Raw genomic sequence first — 20,728 nt, 5'->3', positions numbered from 1 at the left:
GTTTATTCCCCTTGTTGGTGAAGGGTTGTATTTCTTTGTACCACACCAAAGGCTGAAGGATGTCACAAATTTTCTATTTTTTTATTGTTTTACTCACTTTTGACTTGAACCTAGACAGATGGAGCAGCAGGAACATCCACAGCTCTTTAAAAGAGCAATTTTATTTCAAGTTGCCTAAGGATTTGACAAGCAGTTTTAAATAATAAAAAGAAAACTTGGTTCAGTGTAATTTTCTTTGTAACTCTGACCAAGAATAATGTTGATTTTTATTCAGGTACTACAGAATTAGAGTACTCAGAATCAGGTACTCAGCATTAGAGTGGAAGAATATTTCAGAATTCTCAGCAAAATTCATCTGCAAACTTCCCCTGGAAAAGAGGGAAACTTTATTTTCACTATTAACACGGGACAGTCAGAAGTAGTTTCAGCCTCTTTCTCACCTGGAAATCCTGTAGGTCTGAATTCAGGAAGTTGATTCCTTTGCTTTTCTGCCCATCCTTGTATTTTCCAATAAAAGAAGGATTGCTTCAATCTTGAACCTTCAATTTGATCATGAAAAATAGAATTGGACTTGTACAGGTCAGTCCATCCTTGCTCCCCTAGTCACCATCATTACTGCCAGAAAGTTCTTTATTTCAGCAGAAGTCTTTCTTGAACTGGCTTAAGGAATTGATTCTTATAGAAACAGATAAATATTTATATAAAATTTAAACCAAGAAGTAATGGGATGCTCCAAGCTACACATCTCAGTTATGAGGGTTTATTTGCATCAGGCTTGAACTTTTGGACTTGAATTTGCTTCACAAACTGTAATATCCCCAAATCCCTCATTTCAGATCTTGTATTTGTGTTGTTGAATGTTCCTACATATTTTCCATCTGGCCTTGCTGAATTGCAGACTTTTTTATCACCACTAATTCAAACAAATCTATATCTTGATCCAGTTTAAAGATTTGTTTTCATCCTTTCTCTTTTCCCACATTGAGATCATCTTCAAAATTAGTAAAACTTTTCATTCCATTGTCCAAGTCACTACAGAAAATTCTGAATAATCCTGAACTCATAGTGAGAAACTCTGCTCAACTCATTCTTTCATTGTGAGCACAACCCCCAGTTCAATATCCTGTAATTGTGTTTTTCAGATAGTAGCACTTTCCTTCTGTAATTCTACCTATACCTAAGTTAAAGTTAAAACTTTACTAAAATAATAATGTAGAACATAAAATGTGTCTTTATAGCAAAAATATAAAATATATAAAAATAAATAAAAATATAAAAAATATATAAAAATATAAAAAATATAAAAAATATAAAAAATATAAAATGCAGCTTAATCTATACCAAGAAAAAATTACCTTGGTCCACTCCTTCATGAGGAGGAAAGCTCTTGGCATATCTGAATTTTTTAAATAATTAAGTTGAGGAGGCCACAATTCCTTGGATCCTCTCTCTGCTCTCTTTCTTTTTCTGACAAGCATTATGAATGGGATTCAGCTTCAAGACTGAGGAATATTCCTAAATTCCCATTTGTATCAGTGGAGATCTGTCAAACTCAGACCATGGTGATCAGGGGGAGCTCCAGCTCATTTTAAAGCAGATATTTGCATTTGGAGCTCTATCAGCTCCACTGACTTTATATAAGTGATTTTTCTTTCTTTACTTTCTGGGATTTTAGAATCTCAGCAAGAACTAAGTGTGTATATTTCAATCTGAGATGTATTTTTCACCTCTTAGTTTCTGGTTTTTTTTCCATACTTGAGGAACATCAGCCACTCTCTTTGATTCCTCCAGTGTCACTGTCAATGTCTGAAATTGGTTGTGCCTGCACCTTAAGAATTCCAGGACAAATTTCATCACACCAAATTACTATAGAATATATTCATTTAAATATTCTCTAATCCCTTCTTTTTCCCTTTTCCAAGCCAGAATTTCTATTACTTCCTTAATTAAAACTAACATTTAATAGTAAAGAAGAAGAATGAATTAAACACTTCAGCTTTTCCCATGTCCACTCATCACCAACTTACATTCCTGAAAGAGAGGCAGATCAACATGTCTCTTGTTGCTTTCCTTCTTTCTAATCCATTTACATTAATGTCTGCACAATTATCCTCCACATCCTTATTTTCAATTATTTCTTTCTTGCTGTTCAGGTCAGGAATTGGAGACCATCCTCTCAAGCTTTTTCTTAGCTATTTTATATCCAAATGTGGTCCCCATCCCATTCCAAAGACTTAGTGGATGTCATCCCATCCGATTGCTTCCACATATTGCTACATTTCCATCCAGTCTTATGGTCTGAATAATTCTGTTTGCTGTTCCAAAAGGGATGAGTTGTCAGGAAGCACTTGAACTTCCTGGGGTGAGGGATTTATGGCAGATTTCTGCAGTGGCTGCATCATCCTTCCCTTTCCTTTTTATTCCTACCCAAGCACTTTCAGGATCTCTCTCTGATTCTGCTCTTCAATTTTATTTTAACTCTGGGCTAGGACTGAAGGCATCCTTAAAATGTGAATTAAAAAGTTTTAACTTTTTCCTTTAGCTTTTTTCCTGATCCTGGGTGTAACCTGTTGTATTAACTTTCTAGGCTGGGTTATACTGAGAAAGTTGCAGTATTAACCATACATGAAGTTTCTATATTTCTGCTGTTTATTTTCCATGCATCTCTAAACCAATCAGCAAATTTATTTAATATTTGCTGATAGAAATGACAAGAGCCTTTTTGTCTGTGATACAAATCAGCACCTTCCTTCTGTGAGATGATCCTCACATAACCAGGCATTAGATACTGGTGAGCATCGATTATTTTGGTGGTCAGGAGCTGCTTGCCATGAAAACCTTTGCTGCTCTGTTTCTCAGCCCTTCCTGCTCTCTTCAAAGAAGAGTTAAGAGATGAGGAGGCCAAGGAGGGTGAAGCAGTCACTCTGCGCTGTGAGCTGACCAAACCTGCCCCAGTGGAGTGGAAAAAGGGACACACAGCCCTCAAACCTAGCGAGAAATACAAAATGAGGCAGAAGGATGTGACTGCAGAGCTGGTGATCCACAGCCTGACGGAGAGCGACGCTGGGGATTACACCTGTGTGTGTGGGGAGGAGCAGACCACAGCCTCCTTGGCAGTACATGGTAATGACCAACTCCATCTGGATGCCATCATTACTGAGATTGTGGTTTGGATTGTTATCATCACCACGGTCACTGCTACCTGTGCACGCTCCCTCTCAGTCTGACCTTTTTGCACGAGGATGAATTTTGTGATTTAAGGGTAAAACCTTCCCCCAGTTCCACGTGCAAGGTGGTTTCAGGACCTAATCCCTGAAGCAGATGTGAGGTCAAGCCTGAAGACACCTCCCCACCTTTCCTTCCCCACCATGCAGGCTGTGTTTGCTGCTGCCTTTAACCCTGTTCCCGTTGCATCCCCAGTGCTGCCCGCAGGAATCCAGGAGAGCCTGAAGGACCAGGAGGTGACCGAGGGCCAGGTGGCCACTCTGAGGTGTGAGCTGACCAAAGCTGCCCCCGTGGAGTGGAGGAAGGGCAGCACTTTGCTCAAAGCCAGTGACAAGTACAAAATGAGGCAGGAGGGCACGGTCAGGAAGCTGCTCATCCAGGATGTGGAACTGAAAGATGCTGGAGAGTACACGTGTGTGTGTGCAGAGCAGGAGACAACAGCGGCCTTGATAGTGCATGGTAAAAATAATGTGCATTTATCTGTATTATTGTGGATTTCTGTGCCAGCTCCATATCGGTTGTGTGTTCTCCTGCAGCTGAATTGTTTCTGTAAACTCTCTGTAAGATCTGGTTGTATCCAGACTGCTTTTTCTGTCTTTTTGTTTGTTCAATGTCCCAGAATTGTGAGGAAAAAACCCCGTTACCACCCTCAAGTGTCCTCTGCTTCTGTACCACCCCACCCCTCCTGTCACCCGTGTGCCACGTGCCATTTTTAATGTCCTCTGTGCATCTTGTGACCTTCAGCCCTGCCAGCCCTTTTCAAAGAAGACCTGAAGGACCTGCAAGCCGTGGAAAGCCAAACAGCCACCCTGCGCTGTGAGCTGAGCAAGGCTGCAGCTGTGACGTGGAGAAAAGGGAACAAAATACTCAGGGCAGGTGAAAAATACATCATGAGGCAGGAGGGTGCCCTGGCAGAGCTGGAAATCCATGACCTAGAGCTGCACGATGCAGGAGATTACAGCTGTGTGTGTGGGGACCAGCACAGCACTGCCTCTCTGACAGTGAAGGGTAAATGTAGATGATTGTCCATTTTCTGTTTCTCTGAAACCCACATGAAGTGTCCATCTCTTGTTAACTCATGTCCAGTTCTTGTTCAGGTGGGGTTTTTTTGTCTGGTGTTGCTGAAAAGGGAGCTGAGGACAGGACTGTCTCTCCTTGCAGGCACACTGCTGTGTTGTAGGTTTGAGGGAATTGCGCCCAGGAAATGTTAGAGCGGCTGAGATGTTCTTCCCTGTGATAAATCCTTTAAATTCCACCTTAAATCTTGCACTTTGGCCTTTCATCTCAGCACTTCTTTTCTTACTGCTGGATTTGGTTTTCCAGATCTTTGTAGTGACAACCTTAACCTCAAACCCCTGATTTGGCCAGATTTGCACTTCAGCTGAGAATTTAAATACACTTTTTTTGGCTTTCCATTCCCAGTCCTGCCAGTGCTTTTCAAGGGAGAGCTGAAGGATGAAGAAGCCCAAGAGGGAGCATCAGTCACTCTGAGATGTGAATTAACCAAAGGAGCTCCCGTCCAGTGGAAATTAGGGCCCAAAGTGCTCAAAGCAAGTGACAAATATCAAATGAGACAGTCTGGCCTCACTGCAGAGCTGGTCATTCGTGACCTAGAAGTAAAAGATGCTGGAGGTTACACCTGTGTGTGTGGTGACCAGAAGACAACAGCAACCTTATCAGTTCATGGTAAAAAGGACTTATTAAAATTGATAAGTATCTCTTGGGACAGATATAATTCTGAAATGTAGTTGTTTCTTCCCTGGGTCAGTAGTTTTTTACCCCTTCGTCTTCCTTCACTCTGACTCATTTCTTCCTGAGAAAGGGTCGCTCTTGGTGAATTTTTGGGTCGTTATTAATCTGTACTTTAAAAGGAGAAAATGAGAAGTTTCCTTCTGTGCAAGTCTTCTCTTCTTGGATATTTGCATTTTCCAGCTCCAACTCCATAGGTCACTTCAGTCCACCACAGTCCCTCCAAAACACCCAGCTCTGGGCTGTCAGGTCCTTCTTCCTTCTTCTTTCTTCCTGGAAAAGGAGAAGTGAGGGTTGGGGGAGCAGAAAGAGGAGGAAATTCTCTGGCCATATTTGGTTTTGTATTTTTTTTTTAAGATTCCAGATTCTTTAAAGAAGTCAGACATGCAGAGTGAGATAAGTGTTATCATTCCAGAGCTTGATTCCCATAGGTTGTTTTGTCTTTGAGTTATGATTTCCAGAATGAGGAGTAATAAGAATCTGAAATTCCTATTAGATGTAATGGCCCTTCAAACTTCAGTTTAAAACTAGGAATAGTTTTATTTTGAAATCTGTCTGCTTTCATGTAGATGGGGCTGTAACAAATATTTATATATGTATTTATATATTTATGGATTTATATATTTATATGTTTACATATAAATATATTTATATAAATATATATTTTTATATTTATATTTTAAACAAATATATTTGTTTAATAAAAAAACCCCAGAAACTAACAACAGCAGCCTCCAAAAAATGACATTTTGTGGGTAAAATGGTTCTGTATCCAGCAGTGTTATTTGTGAGTGCTGTTGATCTGAGGTCTGGGTCTTTCTGTTTTGCTCTTTCACTATAAATAACAACAAAAACCAAGGGAATTGATCCCTCAGGGTGGCTGAAATCACGTTACACTTGAAAAAAGACACTTTCAGAGTTTCTGAACTTGGTTATGGCTAAGAATATCTGTAACAGACTGAAAAAAAAAGGCAAGAGGGGAAATAATCTCAAAGTAGAAATGAGGGTTTTAATTCTGGTTTTCTGGAATTTCTTTGTCCGTGTTGCATCCTCCAGCTCTGCCAGCAGTCTTTAAGGAAGAGCTGAAGGACAAGGAGGCAGAAGAAGGTGGAGAAGTCTCCCTGCTCTGTCAGCTCTCCAAAGCTGCTCCAGTGGAGTGGTGGAAGGACCAGAGGCTCCTCAAACCAAGTGGGAAATACAAAATGAGGCAGGAAGGGCTGAAGGCAGAGCTGGTGATCCATGAAATAGCTGAGGAGGATGCAGGAGACTACAGCTGTGTGTGTGGAGAGCACCAGACTACGGCTGTCTTGACAGTACAGGGTAAAGCCATCCCTGACCTCCTGCTTCCTGACTGGAAACCTCTGTCCTCTGCTCTAAGCTGTTCCATTTTCCACATCTGTCTGCTCATCCTTATTCACTGAACTTCCATTAAGCTGAAAATGCTCCCTGCCCCTCCTCACCTGCAGGCTGTGCAATTTGGAAAATACCTGTCTGCATTTCTCTCTGCCATCCTTTTGCCTTTTCCTTTCCTTAAACACAAGCCTGCTCTCCTTTCTTCTTTCCCTTCTGCCATTCCTTTCCTACCATGTAACCCCACTGTTCTTTGGTCTTTCCTCTCCTGCATTTATTCTCTAAACCACAAATCTGTTTATTCTTTGCCATTTCTTTCTGAAATTCTCAATACCAACCATTTTAATACAGGGAATAAGGAGTATCCAGAATAAGTCTCTGTTAGTTATAATTTCCTCTGCACTATGTCCATTTTATGCTTTGTGCCCCTAATCTCTGTCCTGATGCCCAAGGATAGATTTCCACTGGGAGACTGATTTTTCTAAGGAAAGAATAAATTCTTTCTGTGACCTCCTTCTGGTCTCCCTTTGTTGGAAGAACCATTTGCTGGATGAACAAGTCTGGTGTTTCAGCTTAATACTGCTGGAATGGGAAATGTGCCAAATCAGGGCTAAGCCTGTTTTCTAGCCTGGATATTTTAACTAAGTCTCTAATACTGTACATTAATTTTGAGATCTGAGATATCCAACCTTGTTAAACAGATGAAATATCCCATTATCCCACCTAGCTATTCGAGGGACGTATGTGAAGGTCATCACATTTATTTCAAGGATGCAAGTTGCAGTGGGTGCAAGAATTATGTTAAATGGGAAAAATGTGTTCTGAGACAAGAAGCCAGGCTGGAATTCGTCAGCTGGAGATTTACTTTGGGGTCAAGAAGAACCTGTGAGTCCCTGAGCCCCTCTTCAAGGATGTCTCAAAGAAGAAGGAGTGAGGATGAGTAAGGAGCGGTGTCATCAGTCAGAGCACAGCAGGGCAGCTCTCTGAGTAGGAAAAGAGAGTGCAAAGCTGTGAAGTTTGTGGAAGACACCAACACATGTGAATTAAGAAGCTCAGAGCTGGTATTCTGCATTGTTCTGAGGAGGAAATGGGTAGAAAAGTTGTGTAAATCTGTTGAGGACTGTGCACTTTTGCTGTAGGAAGCCAGGGTAAATCCAAAAGTATCAGGATCTCTATTCCCACTAGGATATTTTCATTTCTCTTTCCTCTCTTGGTGGCTGATGCTCACAAGCTTGGCAACTTTCCTCTCTCACAACCTCCACAACTTTCCCCCGTCACTTCCTCACCCCTCCCTGGAGACACCCTCAGTTTGTAACACATTTTACCTGCATCCTTCAGCTCTGCCTCCGTTTTTCCAAGAAGAAATGGCCAGCCAGGAAGGGGTAGAAGGTGGAACGGCCACTTTGCGCTGCCAGCTGAGCAAGGCCCCTGCCTGTGTGCAGTGGAAGAAGGGCCAGCACGTCCTCACCTCGGGCACCAAGTACAGCATGAGGCAGGAGGGACATGTTGTGGAGCTGCTGGTCCATGGCTTGGACCTGAGTGACAGTGGGGATTATTCCTGTGTGTGTGGAGACCAGACCAGCACGGCTGCCTTAACAGTTCATGGTAACGTAATCCTTGGGGTGAACATCCTCCAAACCTGCCCAAATCTCTGCTGCCGCGGTCTGTTCCTGTCCCTTTCTGTTTGCTTTGGTTCCTTTGGACTCTCTGAGCTTCCTCCTTTTGTAGGGTTGGAAAAAACATTCCCTACTGGTGTTTGTCCCCCTCAGCTCTGCTGGTTCACATCACTTTCCTTGCCCTGATCCAGTGTTCAGGGAAGCTGGGGAAGATTTTCCATTGTGTTCCACTGACCTGGATCAGGGCTTGGTATTGGCCCATGAAACCTCTCCCCCAGGACCTCACCAAGCTGCTTTTTAAGGAAAATTCACCCCCTCTGTGGTAACTCTTTTGCTCTTCAGTGCTGCCTCCAGAATTCAAGAGAGAGCTGAAGGACCTGGAAGCTGTGGAAAATGGCACAGCTGCTCTGCAGTGTGAGCTGACAAAACCTGCTGAGGTGGAGTGGAAGAAAGGGCAGGAGGTGCTCAAAGACAGCAGAAAATATGAAATGAGGCAGGATGGTGCTGTTGCAAAGCTGGTTATCCATGAGCTGGAGGAGCAGGATGCTGGAGTTTACACCTGTGTGTGTGGAGATCAGCAGACAACTGCCACCCTGACAGTCAATGGTAAAAAACTAAAGGGAAAAGACTGTAAAATAAGAATAATAACTGTGGTTTAATGTTGCTTAAGGAAAATATTGTAAATAATAAGGTGTGCAGAATAGCCTGGTGTATGCAGCTCATGGAGTGGCCAGGCAGAAAATGGGAATTGCAATCAGAACTAAGTGCATTTTTCCTGTATTTTGCTGTCAGAATAATCAAAATCTCTCCTGCAAGTGGCCTGCCTTAAGAGGGACTCTGAACCTTTAAAATTCCCTGCCTTAAGAGGGAGTATGAACTCTTGCAAGTCTCTGTGTTAGGAGGGAATCTGAACTCTGAAAATTCCCTGCTGATCTTCAAAACACTTCTTCAGTGATCAGGGCAGCATACTGGCTGCTTTTACAGTAGGAAAACTATTATTCCATTTTTAGATCATAGATTAGGTCCTATATATTTCATGGCAAATGTAACTTCTTGAAATCCATTTCTTCCTGTTCTGCAGATATTACTTCTCTGGGGAAATAGCTTTGTTGTTTGAATTTAGAGCATTGAGGTTTAGAGACATCTGGGAAAAAAACCCCTCTCTTTTGGTGCCATCATTTTCCCCTCTGCTTCCTCTTTCCCAAGCCCCCAGCTGCAGTAGGTCCAAATCACATTTCTGTTTTATAGCCCTCCCAGCCCTTTTCAAGCAAGAGCTTCAGGACACCGAGGCAGAAGAAAGTGGCACAGTGACACTGAGGTGTGAGCTCACCAAACCCAAGGCCCCGGTGGAGTGGAGGAAAGGGGATGTGACCCTGTACCCTGGTCTGAAATACGAGATGAGGCAGCAGGGCTGTGCTGCTGAACTGGTCATTTATGACCTGGAACTGGACGATTCAGGAATTTACACCTGTGACTCCGGACACCAGCGGACAACGGCTGTGGTGGCCGTGCATGGTAGGCAGAGGTGGCCCTTGGCTCAGTAGGAGTGGAGTGAAAGGAGCTTTTCCTGGTGTTCTCTTCAGCAATTGATTTGTTTTGCTGCTGGCCCATGCCAGAATAAATGTTCTTCGTGGGCGTGGCACACAGCAAGGTGGAAAGATTCTCCTTGCAGTATCTGAAGTGTGAAAGAAATTAAATCATAGAATTTCGAAATAGTTTGGGCTGGAAAGGACTCTAAAGCTTATTTCATTCCATGGGCAGGGACAGCTTCCACTAGACCAGGTTGTTCACAGCCTCAACCAAGCTGTCCTTGAATGCTGTATTGATGTGTAGAAATAGAGTGATCCCTCCTGCCCTGAGTGCAGGGAGTGTGGCTGGATATGGAAATGGGATAAGGGATGCCGAATTTGATGTAATGCCTGCCTGGGATGGCAAGAGATGCACCAGTTAGGGGATTCCTGTGATATATGAATGTGCTGTATTGTTACTGGAAGCTTTGAACTTCAGGTTCTAAAGCTGACTGCAGACAACTTGAATCCACACCTGTTTTCCTTCACTCCTTGTACCATCCAGAGCAAGGCCCTAGCTGAAATCTGAATTTCCCATCCCATTTATCACTTCACTGTGAACTCTTACCAAGAGATCAATACTAATTTGGGTTTTTATACATTGATAGAAGCCTTATTGGGGACAGAAATTCTCTTTTTTTAATGTTGCAAACTCACAGAACTCTATTAAGGGACGGGGATCTGTGTAAGAGATACCATTCCAGGTGATCTTTGCCTAAAGCATCCATGGCTGGCATGGAAACTCTTCCACAGGAAAGTCTGACTCCTTCAGACCCCAGATCAGGCCATTCTAACCAGACCACTAAAACCAGATCTTTCTTAACTTCACCTGTCCCCAGCTCTTGCTTCCCTTAGTGGTTCAAGAAAGATTTTGCCAAGACAGAGAGTTGCCTCCCCAGGATTATGGAATCATTAGGACAAGCCATACCTGAAGGATGAGGGTAGGACTGGATCCTTCTTGCACTAAAACACTCTTGAAACGTTTTCCTCTCAAATTTTACAGCACTGCCCATCACGTTTAAGCAACCTTTACAAAATAAGGAGTTTGAGGAAGGAAGCACAGCCACGTTCTGCTGTGAGCTGTCGAAACCCAGTGCTGCAGTGGAATGGAGGAAAGGAGGCGTGGGGCTGCAGCCCAGCCAGAAATACGAAATGAGGCAGAGGGGATGCCTGGTAGAGCTCTTGATACACAATCTCAGATTAGAAGACACAGGAGAATACAGCTGTGACACAGGGGATCAGGAAACCAGGGCAGCTCTGAATGTGAAAGGTACGTGGTGTGAGCTGACTCCTAAAGGAATTTTCTTTTCTCCAGCAAGCAAAACAACCATTTCAATATGAATATTTTTAATTGCATTATTCTTGTTCTCTATGAATATTTTCCTTTTCGTCTGATTTATTAGGATGGTTTTTATTTTTAATGAGAATGGAAGAGGACGATACTTTGTTCTACCAGTGCTGTGTTTGAGTTTTGGGTTCTAATGGAAATATTTTCAAGCTCTGTGCCTGAGGAGAAATTAAAGAAAAAGCAATGATTTAACGTAACATCTGGACATTTCACATGACATGTTGTTTGAATATTTAAAAGGAATATTTTCTTTCAAATCCCATAAGAAGATGCAACATCCCTGACCTCTCAAGGCTGTCCACAGAGTTTTAAAGTTCTTTGATCTCTTGATCATTGTTAGATCGACTGAGGGATCAAATCATTCAATGAATTCACCACTGGGAAGGATTTGAGTCAAGGAACAAAGGAAATAAATGTCATGGGTGCAGATGGCTTCTTCTGGTGCAGCAAGATCTCCTAGTTGCAGCAGGAAAATTAGAAAACGTGGATCCTACCTAGAAACACCACAGTGAAAAGCAGAGTATCTTGTTCTCCAAGTACCAGTCTGTGTTAACCAGGACTTGACTCAGGCTCCACTAAAAGATCCTGTTGATCCTCTTCTTTTCTCTTTTAGCTCTGCCAGTTCTTTTCCAAAAGCAGCTCAAAGACGAGGAGGCAGAAGAAGGAGCCGCGGTGAAATTCCAGTGTGAGCTGACAAAGGATAACGCGGCCGTGGAGTGGAGGAAAGGCACCATGGAGCTCTTCCCGTGTGCTAAATATGAAATTAAATTAAGTGGGCGCACAGCTGAGCTTGTGATCCACAATGTAGAGCCAGAGGATGCCTCTGATTACACTTGTGACACGGGAGACCAGCAGAGCACTGCAGTCCTCAGAGTGAATGGTTAGCATTGCACCCGCCTGGGATGGAGGAGAACAGGCATTGGTGGAACTGTGTGAATGATGTTATTTATTCCAAAAGTTGAGATAACGAGGAGAAGAGCTGCCCAGTCATAAAGCAGAGTACAGAAAAGTGGATCTGCTGGGATAGGGTTCCTATCTTAGTCTGTAAAGCACAGAGTGCAGTGCACTGACCCTTTCCTCTGATATGATAAAAGCAAGGAATTCTGCGTCGTGGGGATTTTGAAATAGCAACAAAACTTTTTTTTGGCACTTTGCAATTTTTCTGGCACACTTGAATCAATAGCAAAATCACACATAGTTTAAAAAAGCATTTTGGGGGTGCTATTTTTAATCTCCCTGTGAAAATCCTGAGAATGCTGTGTTCAGCCAAACCAGGAATGATGTCTGTGAGTGATCACAGAATCACAGAACGGGTCACTGGTCCAACCTCCCTGCTAAAACAGGGCCATCCCAGCACCTCCTATGAAATATCTGTGATGATCTCAAAGTTGGGTGGAATTTGTGGCTTTGATCTAAGCCATAACCTTTCAAACAACATATTTTTGCTGCCTCTGACTCAAAAAAGCAGCCACAGGGTCAAACTATGGGTGAAAGACCCCAGTGATTGCTTTACCTGTCTTGCAGTAGTTTTTTTTACTGGAGCCACAGGCACTGGGATTGCTGTTTTTCCAACTGCTCACACACACCCCATGGATATCTCCTTCCTGTTTCCATCAGTGACAAGCTGTTGTCTGAGCTGTTCCACGCTCTACTTGAATAAATGTCCATTTGTGCATCATCTGGAAGGGCTCGCCGACGATGATCTGGGTCTTGAAAAGACAGCTGAGAAATCAGAAATTAGTTTAAAGCTTTACAATATTTAGCTGTTGAAAATCAGGAGTATTTCTGTAAAAGAGAACAGATTTGCACTGGTTTAAACAGAAAGTGCCAGGTTTTGCTCAGTCAAAACCTTTGTGTGTTGGAGTTTCCAATATGCTGAGCAGAGGCATGAAAGGATGCCCTGGACTTTATGGGATATAAAGATATCTGGGGAGCTTTCTGATCCTCTGGATGTACACAATATAGGTCTGTTTATGGGGAAATAAATGGTTTTATTATCACATCACCACTTAATGCAAAATTGCACTGCAACACCAGAGCCCAGGTGCCTTGCGCTGAGCTGTGCAGACCTGGCATTCAAGCAAACAGCTCATATATTATTTATTTCTCATTTTACAGCCATCAAACCCCAGCTGAAGCAGCAGCTGAGGAACGAGGAAGTGGAAGTGGGAGGAACAGCCAGGCTGCGCTGCGAGATTTCCATCAGCAAAGCAGAAGTGGAGTGGAGGAAGGATGGAGTCCTCCTGCATTCCAGCTCCAAGTATGAAATGTGGCAGGATGGGACCCTCCGGGAGCTCCGTGTTCACCACCTGGAGCCTGGGGATGCTGGAGAATATTCCTGCAAGGCTGGAGACCAGACCAGCTCTGCCAAACTCATCGTGAAAGGCAAGATTTGTTTATCGGAACAAGGAGATTTTCCCTTTAGGAAACTAAGATTTCACAACATGATAAAGTTATATACACATACATTACATAAAATGAGTTATTGTGATCAACAGAGCATAGGAAGGGTATCATAAAAAAAAATCTTATGGTCAGTGGATGCACCAAAGCAAAGATTGAGTTGGAGGACAGGAGAGGATAAAGCAGCTGTAATCTGTGACTCATGGCTTGGAGTATTTGCTTGACATCATATGCATGGGGCAGAACAGATGGTCCAGCCCCAGCTTCCAGTCACATGGCAGCTGCATCTGGCCTTAATGTCATTGCAGAGCTTAGGTTGGACCAGTGGTGTGGAACAAACACCCTCAGCATCTCCACGGGCTGCTCCACGTCGTAGATCCCCCACACATCACACCCAGCTGCACCATTTTTCGTGCAGATGGTGACCTCAGTTGTAGGAATATCCACTGTGCTTGCTCAGGGGAGATTGGGCTGCTTTTTTGGATGGTTTGACTTGATTTTAGAGGTCTTTTCCAACCTTGTCGTTCCGATTGGGAACAGCTTTAAAGAACGACAATGGACTCTCAAGGGAGTTACAACAGGAGAATTCCTAGTTTATTGCTTCAGCCCTGTCTTATAGACAGATACGTGGAAAGTACAGAAAAGAAACTCTTATTGGTTAACAAAGTACTACATTACCATCATTGGTCAGGGGCACTTTGCTCCCCCTGACTCTCTCCTGCAAGGAGAAACAACAGGCTGCAAAACAACACCTGCAAGGCTGTTTAGTATCTCTGAGAATTGTTTTAATTCTTTCTCATTAATTTCTCAGGCTAGCCTTCAGTCAGGCCTGAGAGCTATGTGGCCTGTAATAACTACAGGCACTCTAGTTCAAATTTAGCATCCATAAACCTTAGTGATTTTATGATTCCTTTGGTGTTCCCCGGTGGGTCTGGGGTATTTACAGCTGCTGCCTGCTGGGGTTGTCTGTGTGACCCTTGCACAGGTGCCCAGATGTCCTAGAGGCAGGACTCAGGCAAACTGCAGTGCAGGAGCCCTGTGCTCACATTAACATCGTGAGTCCTGCTGGGAGGACAAAGCCAGCCACAGCCTCAGCCAGTTTGGAGCATCAGCATGGAGTAAATCCAAATCTGTTCACAGAAATACAATAGAGAGGATCAGGCTTTGACGTTATCCTGTGAAGATGTCTCAGTGTAAACGGAACAAATTTCAAAATCCTGATTTTGGCATCCAGCATTCATGCCTTTTTCACCCAATGAAGTATAATTTAAAAAAAAAACAATATGCAATGTGTCTCTTAACAAGGACAAGTGGTAAAGCCATTATCCAAAAGTCATTTGCCCTGTTGCCAAGTACACTGAAAGCAGAATTCCAGAGAAATGTGGTTTGAGAGTCTGTGCTGTCTCTACCCTTGGAGGTCCTTGAAGAACAAGGTACTGAGCAACCTGGGCCTGCTTTGAGCAGTGGTTGCAGCAGGTGACTTCCAAAAGTCCACTGCAGCCTGCATTATTCATGGTTCCATGATTTGATCCACGTGTTGTGGTGACACTGCTGGTTGGGTTCCTTTCCCCAGGACTGAGACTGATGAGACAGAGGCTGTTTTCTCACGTTCAGGCCTTTTATGTGTCTATTTGTCCAGTAATCAAATGCCAAGTAAATTATTAATTTTAATGACCCAGTGACCCAACACCTGTGTGCTGCACTGCGGATTTCTTTATCCAATCACTCATTATTACCCAAAAACCCTTAGAAGAAGAAGGAGAAAGGGACAATGCCCTAAATCCTCCACATTGTCTCTTATTCACTAATATAGCTTAAACTCTAAACTTGAACTTTCTCACCCAGTGACTTAAGAAAGCTCTTCACACACCCACACTATTAGTTTCTTTACTTAACTTTAAAAGCTGTCTCCACAGTTTTAGGCTAAGCTCAGTGCTCTCTTGGGTATCAGAGACAGGCAACACAGATAGGGGTCTATTTTCTGTGCCTCTGACCATGTTTTTTCCTTTTATCTCCTGTTTCTGCCTCCTTGCAGAGCCTGATGTGACCATCGTGAGTGGCCTCAGGGACACGGTGGTGTCCGAAGGGGACGATGTCACCTTTCGGTGCCAGGTTTCCCACGAGAACGCCAGGGATGTCGAGTGGAAGCTGCAGGATGTGGCTCTGCAGAACAACGAGATGAACGAGATCTCGGTGGAAAAGGGGAAGATCCACACCCTGACGCTGAGGAAGGTGACTGAGCAGGACATTGGCACTGTCACCTTCCGAGTGGGACCCCACACGTCGACAGCAGAGCTCAGGGTGAAAGGTGAGGGCTCCCTGTGGTGTAGGACAGGATCGGTGGGAACAGGGGATGCTTTGCTTATTTTATATTTATTTGCTTCTTTAATATATTTATTTGCTTATTTAATATATTTATTTTATATTAATTTGCTGGCAGCAAATTCAAGGCCATCATTTCACCCCTCGTGTCTCGGGGGTGCTTGTGCTTCAAAGCATCTGTGACTGCAAATCACCAGGGATGAACGGGGGGCATTTCACCATCTCACTCATTCCTGGAGAAATTCTAGCTTGGCTTCACTACTTGGGTAGATAGACCTGGAATTTTCATTACTTCCACAACCCCTACGAGAATTATAGAATAATTTGGGTTTGGAGGGACCTATAAAATCCCTCCACATCTTCAACCAGATCAGGTTGCTCAGATCTGTTTCTTAAATTTTTCTTTTGCTAAACATTGTTTTGATTAAATTCCCCATCCAAAATCTTTCTCCTTCCTTCTTAGAAGCTTCCTTTAGCCCCTTAGTAAATAACACAGAAGTCAGAGGATTTTTTGAATACTCAACCACTCAGCTGTAGCTTTAACACCACAGAAAATGAGACAAAGGTGCCTGGAAAACAAAGCAAAAAAAACCAAAGCAAACAAATCCTTTGCTTTGTTTGTAATTTCAGTGCCACCTCCAGTCTTTAAAGAGAAACTGCAGAGCAGGGAAGTGCAGGAGGAGGACACAGCTGTCCTCTGCTGCCAGCTCTCCCAGCCCAGGGCTGAGGTGAAATGGAAAAAGCATCCTCAGGTGATGTCCCCAAGCTCCAACTATGAAACAGGGAGGGAACAACTCCATACTTTAAAGATTTACCATTTAAAACCAGAAGAATCTGGCAAATACACCTGTGATAATGGAAATGAACAAACAACCTTTTGACTGTTAAAGGTGGGTTGTGTTGGGGGGTTTGTTTAAGATAAGAAACTTGCTCCACACCCTTAGTTAGGCTCTGCCAAGAGGATTTTTTTTACTGTCCACGACTTCAGACATGCTGTGCTGTCAAAAGTAGCTGAGCCCTTTTGCTTTTGCAAGCCCTGTGGTGCCTTAAGCAAAGAAAATGCAGGGACCCAAGTGCAGGAATTACTTCCACACTTTGACACCCTATGGTCTCTCTCTGGTCACTCAGACTACCAGGGCTGGAGCTGAAATTAAGGACTATTTTTGATGCTTAATCATCCTCTGAGCTTCAGTTCTGCCTGGAGGAATGGTAATCCAGGTGAAATTGTTCAAACTTGGACACAACTGCAGCTAATGAACAAGGCACCTAAACACTTTTAGTGCCAAAGATCTTAAAAATGGGTGCAATGTGACAATTTATGTCTTTTTTCAAATCTGATCTGATAAAAATGCAGTATGAAGGTGACTTTTTCTGAGACACATGATCAGGAAGAACAAAGATAAGCCAGGATATTGTTAAATCCCACCTTTTGAAATATCTCTGAGGGCTGTCCCATGAAAGGCACACACCTGCCTGCAGTCAGACTCCACAGCTCAAGGTTATCAGAATATTGGTGCTGTAAGCAGGTCCTCTGGTGGTGTTGTCCAATTTGTGTCTCTGTGTGTGGTCTCAGCCACTCCAGCACTCCTTGAACAAAATTCCAAACCCAGGAAGCTGGGCAATCCTGTCTGTGCAGTCACAATGTAAATACCAATTCAGCCAGTTGGCTGAAGAAGTAATAATAATAATAATAATAATAATAATAATAATAATAATAATAATAATGTATTTTTTCAGCCAATTGGCTGAATTCATGTTTACACATATTTTAATACCAATAAGTGTGGACCCACTGAGGTTCTTCCAGGGAACTGGACTTGAGGAGCTAAACTTCCACATGTGACACCTCATAAATCCACCCATCAAAACTCCACCTTGACCCACCGGTGATAACATCAGCACAGAGACTTCCAGGGTTCCCTTTCTCAGCTGGTCCAGTTTTCAAATAAAGAATACTATAGAAAGATGTTTCTCCATGCCCTTTCCCAAATACACAAGAACTTCAGTATCTGTTCATATTAGGCTTTTGAGGTCTGGTTTTGGTACCCTTTGGAGACACATGCTCTGAGATGCTCAAAACTCTGTATCCACAACCATTCCTGTGCAAGAAGGAGCACAGTCCTTGAGGTGCTCAGTGTATGCAGTATCCAGTGGTTCTTCAGGGGTGCTTAGAGCTCCTGGAAATCCAGCACTTCCTGTCATTCCTTGTTTTGCTTTTAAACTACCTTTGGAACTGAGTTTGAACCAAATTTAGGACGGCACCAGAGTTTCACCAAACACAAGGCTTAGTTACACAGACAGCAATGACACAGGATTTTTTTTGATTTCTCCTGCTGTAGCTTCTCCAGTCACCTTCACACAGCCACTCCAGAACCAACAAGCTGAGGAAGGCAGCACCGTCACTTTGAGCTGCGAGGTCTCCAAATCCAACACCACCGTGCAGTGGAAGAAGGCAGGGACAGTGCTGAGACCCAGTGACAAATACAAGATGCGTCAGGAGGGCTCCGTGGCTGAGCTGACAATTCACAACCTGAGCGAAGCTGATGCTGGGGAGTACACCTGTGATGCAGGGGAGCAGCAAACCACGGCAGCAGTGCACCTGAAAGGTGGGGCTTTGCATGGGGAGGAGCTGGGCACAGCTTGGCACCAGGGCAGGGGCACAGGATTGAGTGATTTGGCAGCTAAACTTTGTCCTGTGCCCAAGGAGAGCCACAGGGATCTCAGAGATTAGAGAAGTTTCAGAGGGCTAAGAACTGGGTCGGTTACCTCCAGAAATGGGTTTTTAGTCACTGATCCTGTGGTTTTATGATAATTAGTTTCTACCTATGGGAAGCTGTTGGCAATTTTTTTCACAACACACAGGTTATGATTATAAACATATTAAGTATTTATTGTACACACAGCACAGTGTAACTTGCAAGCTTTTTAGACTATCATATATGTTTGCATAATCCCCATGCAGACAGGGATGACACATCTGTAGCATTGTAATATGTTGCTACGTGCCTGTGTGCCTACATTTCCATGAGTTTGGAATAATTTAATCACAGCATGGTTTGGCTTGGAAGGGACCTTCAAGATAATTGAAGGCCATGGGCAGGGACACTTTGCACTATCCCAGGTTGCTCCAGGCCCTGTCCAACCTGGCCTTGGATACTTCCAGGGATCCAGGGGCAGTCACAGCTTTTCTGGGTGCCCTGTGCTGAAGCCTCTGCACCCTCACAGGGAACAATTTCTTTCCAATATCTAAGCTAACCCTGCCCTCTTTCAGTTTGAAACCATTCCCCATTTTTCTGTCACTATCTACCCCTTCTCCCTCCTTTTTCTTAAGCCCCCATAAGCCTTCTCTTCCCAGCTGAGCACCCCCAGATTTATAATTTAGGGCCTCAAATAACATCAACGTATTGTCAAGAAAGAGCCTAAGGACATGTTTAACCCAGGAAGCATCACTTGAAAGTAGAACTCAAACTCTGTTGCCCTTTCCATGAAGAACCAGCAGCCACCATCGTGGAGAGGCTGAAGGACGTCGCCACGTACGAAGGAGAAGACGCGGTGTTCGAGTGCAGGCTGTCCCGGGAAACGGCTCAGGATGCCCAGTGGTTCCTGGGGGATGTTCCCCTGCAATCCAACGAAATGAATGAGATCAGAGTGCAAGGCACACGCCACAGTTTGATCCTGAGGAAGGTGACCCTAGAAGACTGTGGGTCCATCTGTTTCAAAGTGGGGCAGCATTCGTCAGCAGCACAGCTGAAGGTGGAAGGTGAGCAGCCTCCCAGGAAGAGCGGTTGGGCAGGCACTGGCAGGTGCTGCTTTGACTTCTGGAGAGGTGTATTTGGGATTAGGGAACCTTGGAAATTTTGGGAGACTCTGCTAATGTAATTTAGCAATATAGAGAGGTACATCTGAGCCAGTCATTCCAATAGTTTTTATTCTACATGGAAAAAAGATTAATATTAACATCCCTTGATGTTGCTATAATAATTAATATTAACATCCTTTGATGTTATTTGATATAATTAATATTAATATCCTTTGATGTTATTTGATATAATAAATAACATTAACATCCTTTGAAGACCATCCAACTAAGCAGCTGATCGTGTGTCAGAATCAATGCTGAAGAGTGTCAAGAATATGCTCTGGACTAATTTCCTACTTATGATGCTTTTAGATCATATTTGCAAAAAAAAAAAAAAAAAGCCTGAAAGCTCTGAAAAACCTTTCTTTTAAGATACAAAGAACGATTTTTGAAAGATGGCCCATGCCAACGCCTTGTGTTGTTTGTTCCTCTTCGATCTGGTTCCCAATGTAACCACAGACACCCAGCTCTGCCCGGGGGCTGATGCTGGGTGAGGATGCTGCAGCAGTGCTGCTCCCCTCTCCCCACAGCTGCCCCGGTCACCTTTGTGAAGGCACTGCACAACCTGGAGCTGCAGGAGGGTGGCACTGCCCACCTGTCCTGCGAGGTGTCCAAGCCTGATGTCCGTGTGGAGTGGAAGAAGGGCACGTCTGTGATCCACTCCAGCCACAAGTGCAGCATCCAGCAGGAGGGGAAGGTGCACACGCTGGTCATCTGCGACCTGAACCGCGCCGACTCCGGGGAATACAGCTGCCACACGGCTGCTGGCAAGACCACGGCCAGACTGGAGGTCAAAGGTATGGGTTCCTCTCTTCCCAGCAGTGGTGAGAGGAGGCAACATCAATTTTTAGGACTCTGTACTACAAGAGAGACACTGATCAGTGGAGCATGTGCAGCAGAATCCACCAAGTTTGTCAGGGGGTTGGAGCATGTGAAGTACATGGACAAACTCTGTTGTGATAGGGCAGGGGGTGATGGTTTTAAACAAAAAAGGGGGACAATTTAAATTAGGTATAAGAAAGATATTTTTTACAATATGGATGGTGGTGATGGCCTGGCACAGGATGCCCAGAGAAGCTGTGGCTGCCCCTGGATCCCTGAAAATGTCCAAGGCCAGGCTGGATGGTGCTTGGAGCATCCTGGGATAGTGGAAGTTGTCCCTGACTGTGGCAGGGTTTGGAAAAAGATGATAGTACCTTCTAATTTAAACTCTTCTGGGATCTAAGTATAAGCAGAGGCAAGAGCAGCTGTGTTTGATAATGAGGGAAGAGAAAGTGGAAGGGAGACC

General features: G+C 43.8%; 1 protein-coding gene across 5 annotated transcripts in view; it reads left to right on the top strand.

Annotated features, from left to right (window-relative positions):
• The window catches only part of OBSCN (obscurin, cytoskeletal calmodulin and titin-interacting RhoGEF), a 173,886-nt gene that overhangs the window by 75,374 nt on the left and 77,784 nt on the right, over positions 1-20,728 (top strand). For 3 of the 5 annotated variants that reach the window (XM_086867180.1, XM_086867170.1, XM_086867184.1), the window contains 15 exons: positions 2,860-3,123; positions 3,421-3,684; positions 3,970-4,233; positions 4,648-4,911; positions 6,031-6,294; positions 7,663-7,929; positions 8,283-8,546; positions 9,189-9,455; positions 10,512-10,778; positions 11,470-11,736; positions 12,975-13,241; positions 15,295-15,567; positions 17,921-18,187; positions 19,072-19,341; positions 19,971-20,237. In XM_086867180.1, coding sequence (XP_086723306.1) covers positions 2,860-3,123; positions 3,421-3,684; positions 3,970-4,233; positions 4,648-4,911; positions 6,031-6,294; positions 7,663-7,929; positions 8,283-8,546; positions 9,189-9,455; positions 10,512-10,778; positions 11,470-11,736; positions 12,975-13,241; positions 15,295-15,567; positions 17,921-18,187; positions 19,072-19,341; positions 19,971-20,237 — 3,996 coding nt within the window. The remainder of the gene's footprint in view (positions 1-2,859; positions 3,124-3,420; positions 3,685-3,969; positions 4,234-4,647; positions 4,912-6,030; positions 6,295-7,662; positions 7,930-8,282; positions 8,547-9,188; positions 9,456-10,511; positions 10,779-11,469; positions 11,737-12,974; positions 13,242-15,294; positions 15,568-17,920; positions 18,188-19,071; positions 19,342-19,970; positions 20,238-20,728) is intronic. The other 2 variants (XM_086867191.1, XM_086867200.1) reach the window with 2 other exon arrangements.

This window comes from Cyanistes caeruleus, chromosome 1 (assembly GCF_971803275.1).
Source record: "Cyanistes caeruleus chromosome 1, bCyaCae1.hap1.1, whole genome shotgun sequence".
Classification (NCBI taxonomy): Eukaryota; Metazoa; Chordata; class Aves; order Passeriformes; family Paridae; genus Cyanistes; species Cyanistes caeruleus.
The sequence above is the reverse complement of the archived record's forward strand: the minus strand, read 5'-3'. Positions and strand labels throughout refer to the sequence as shown.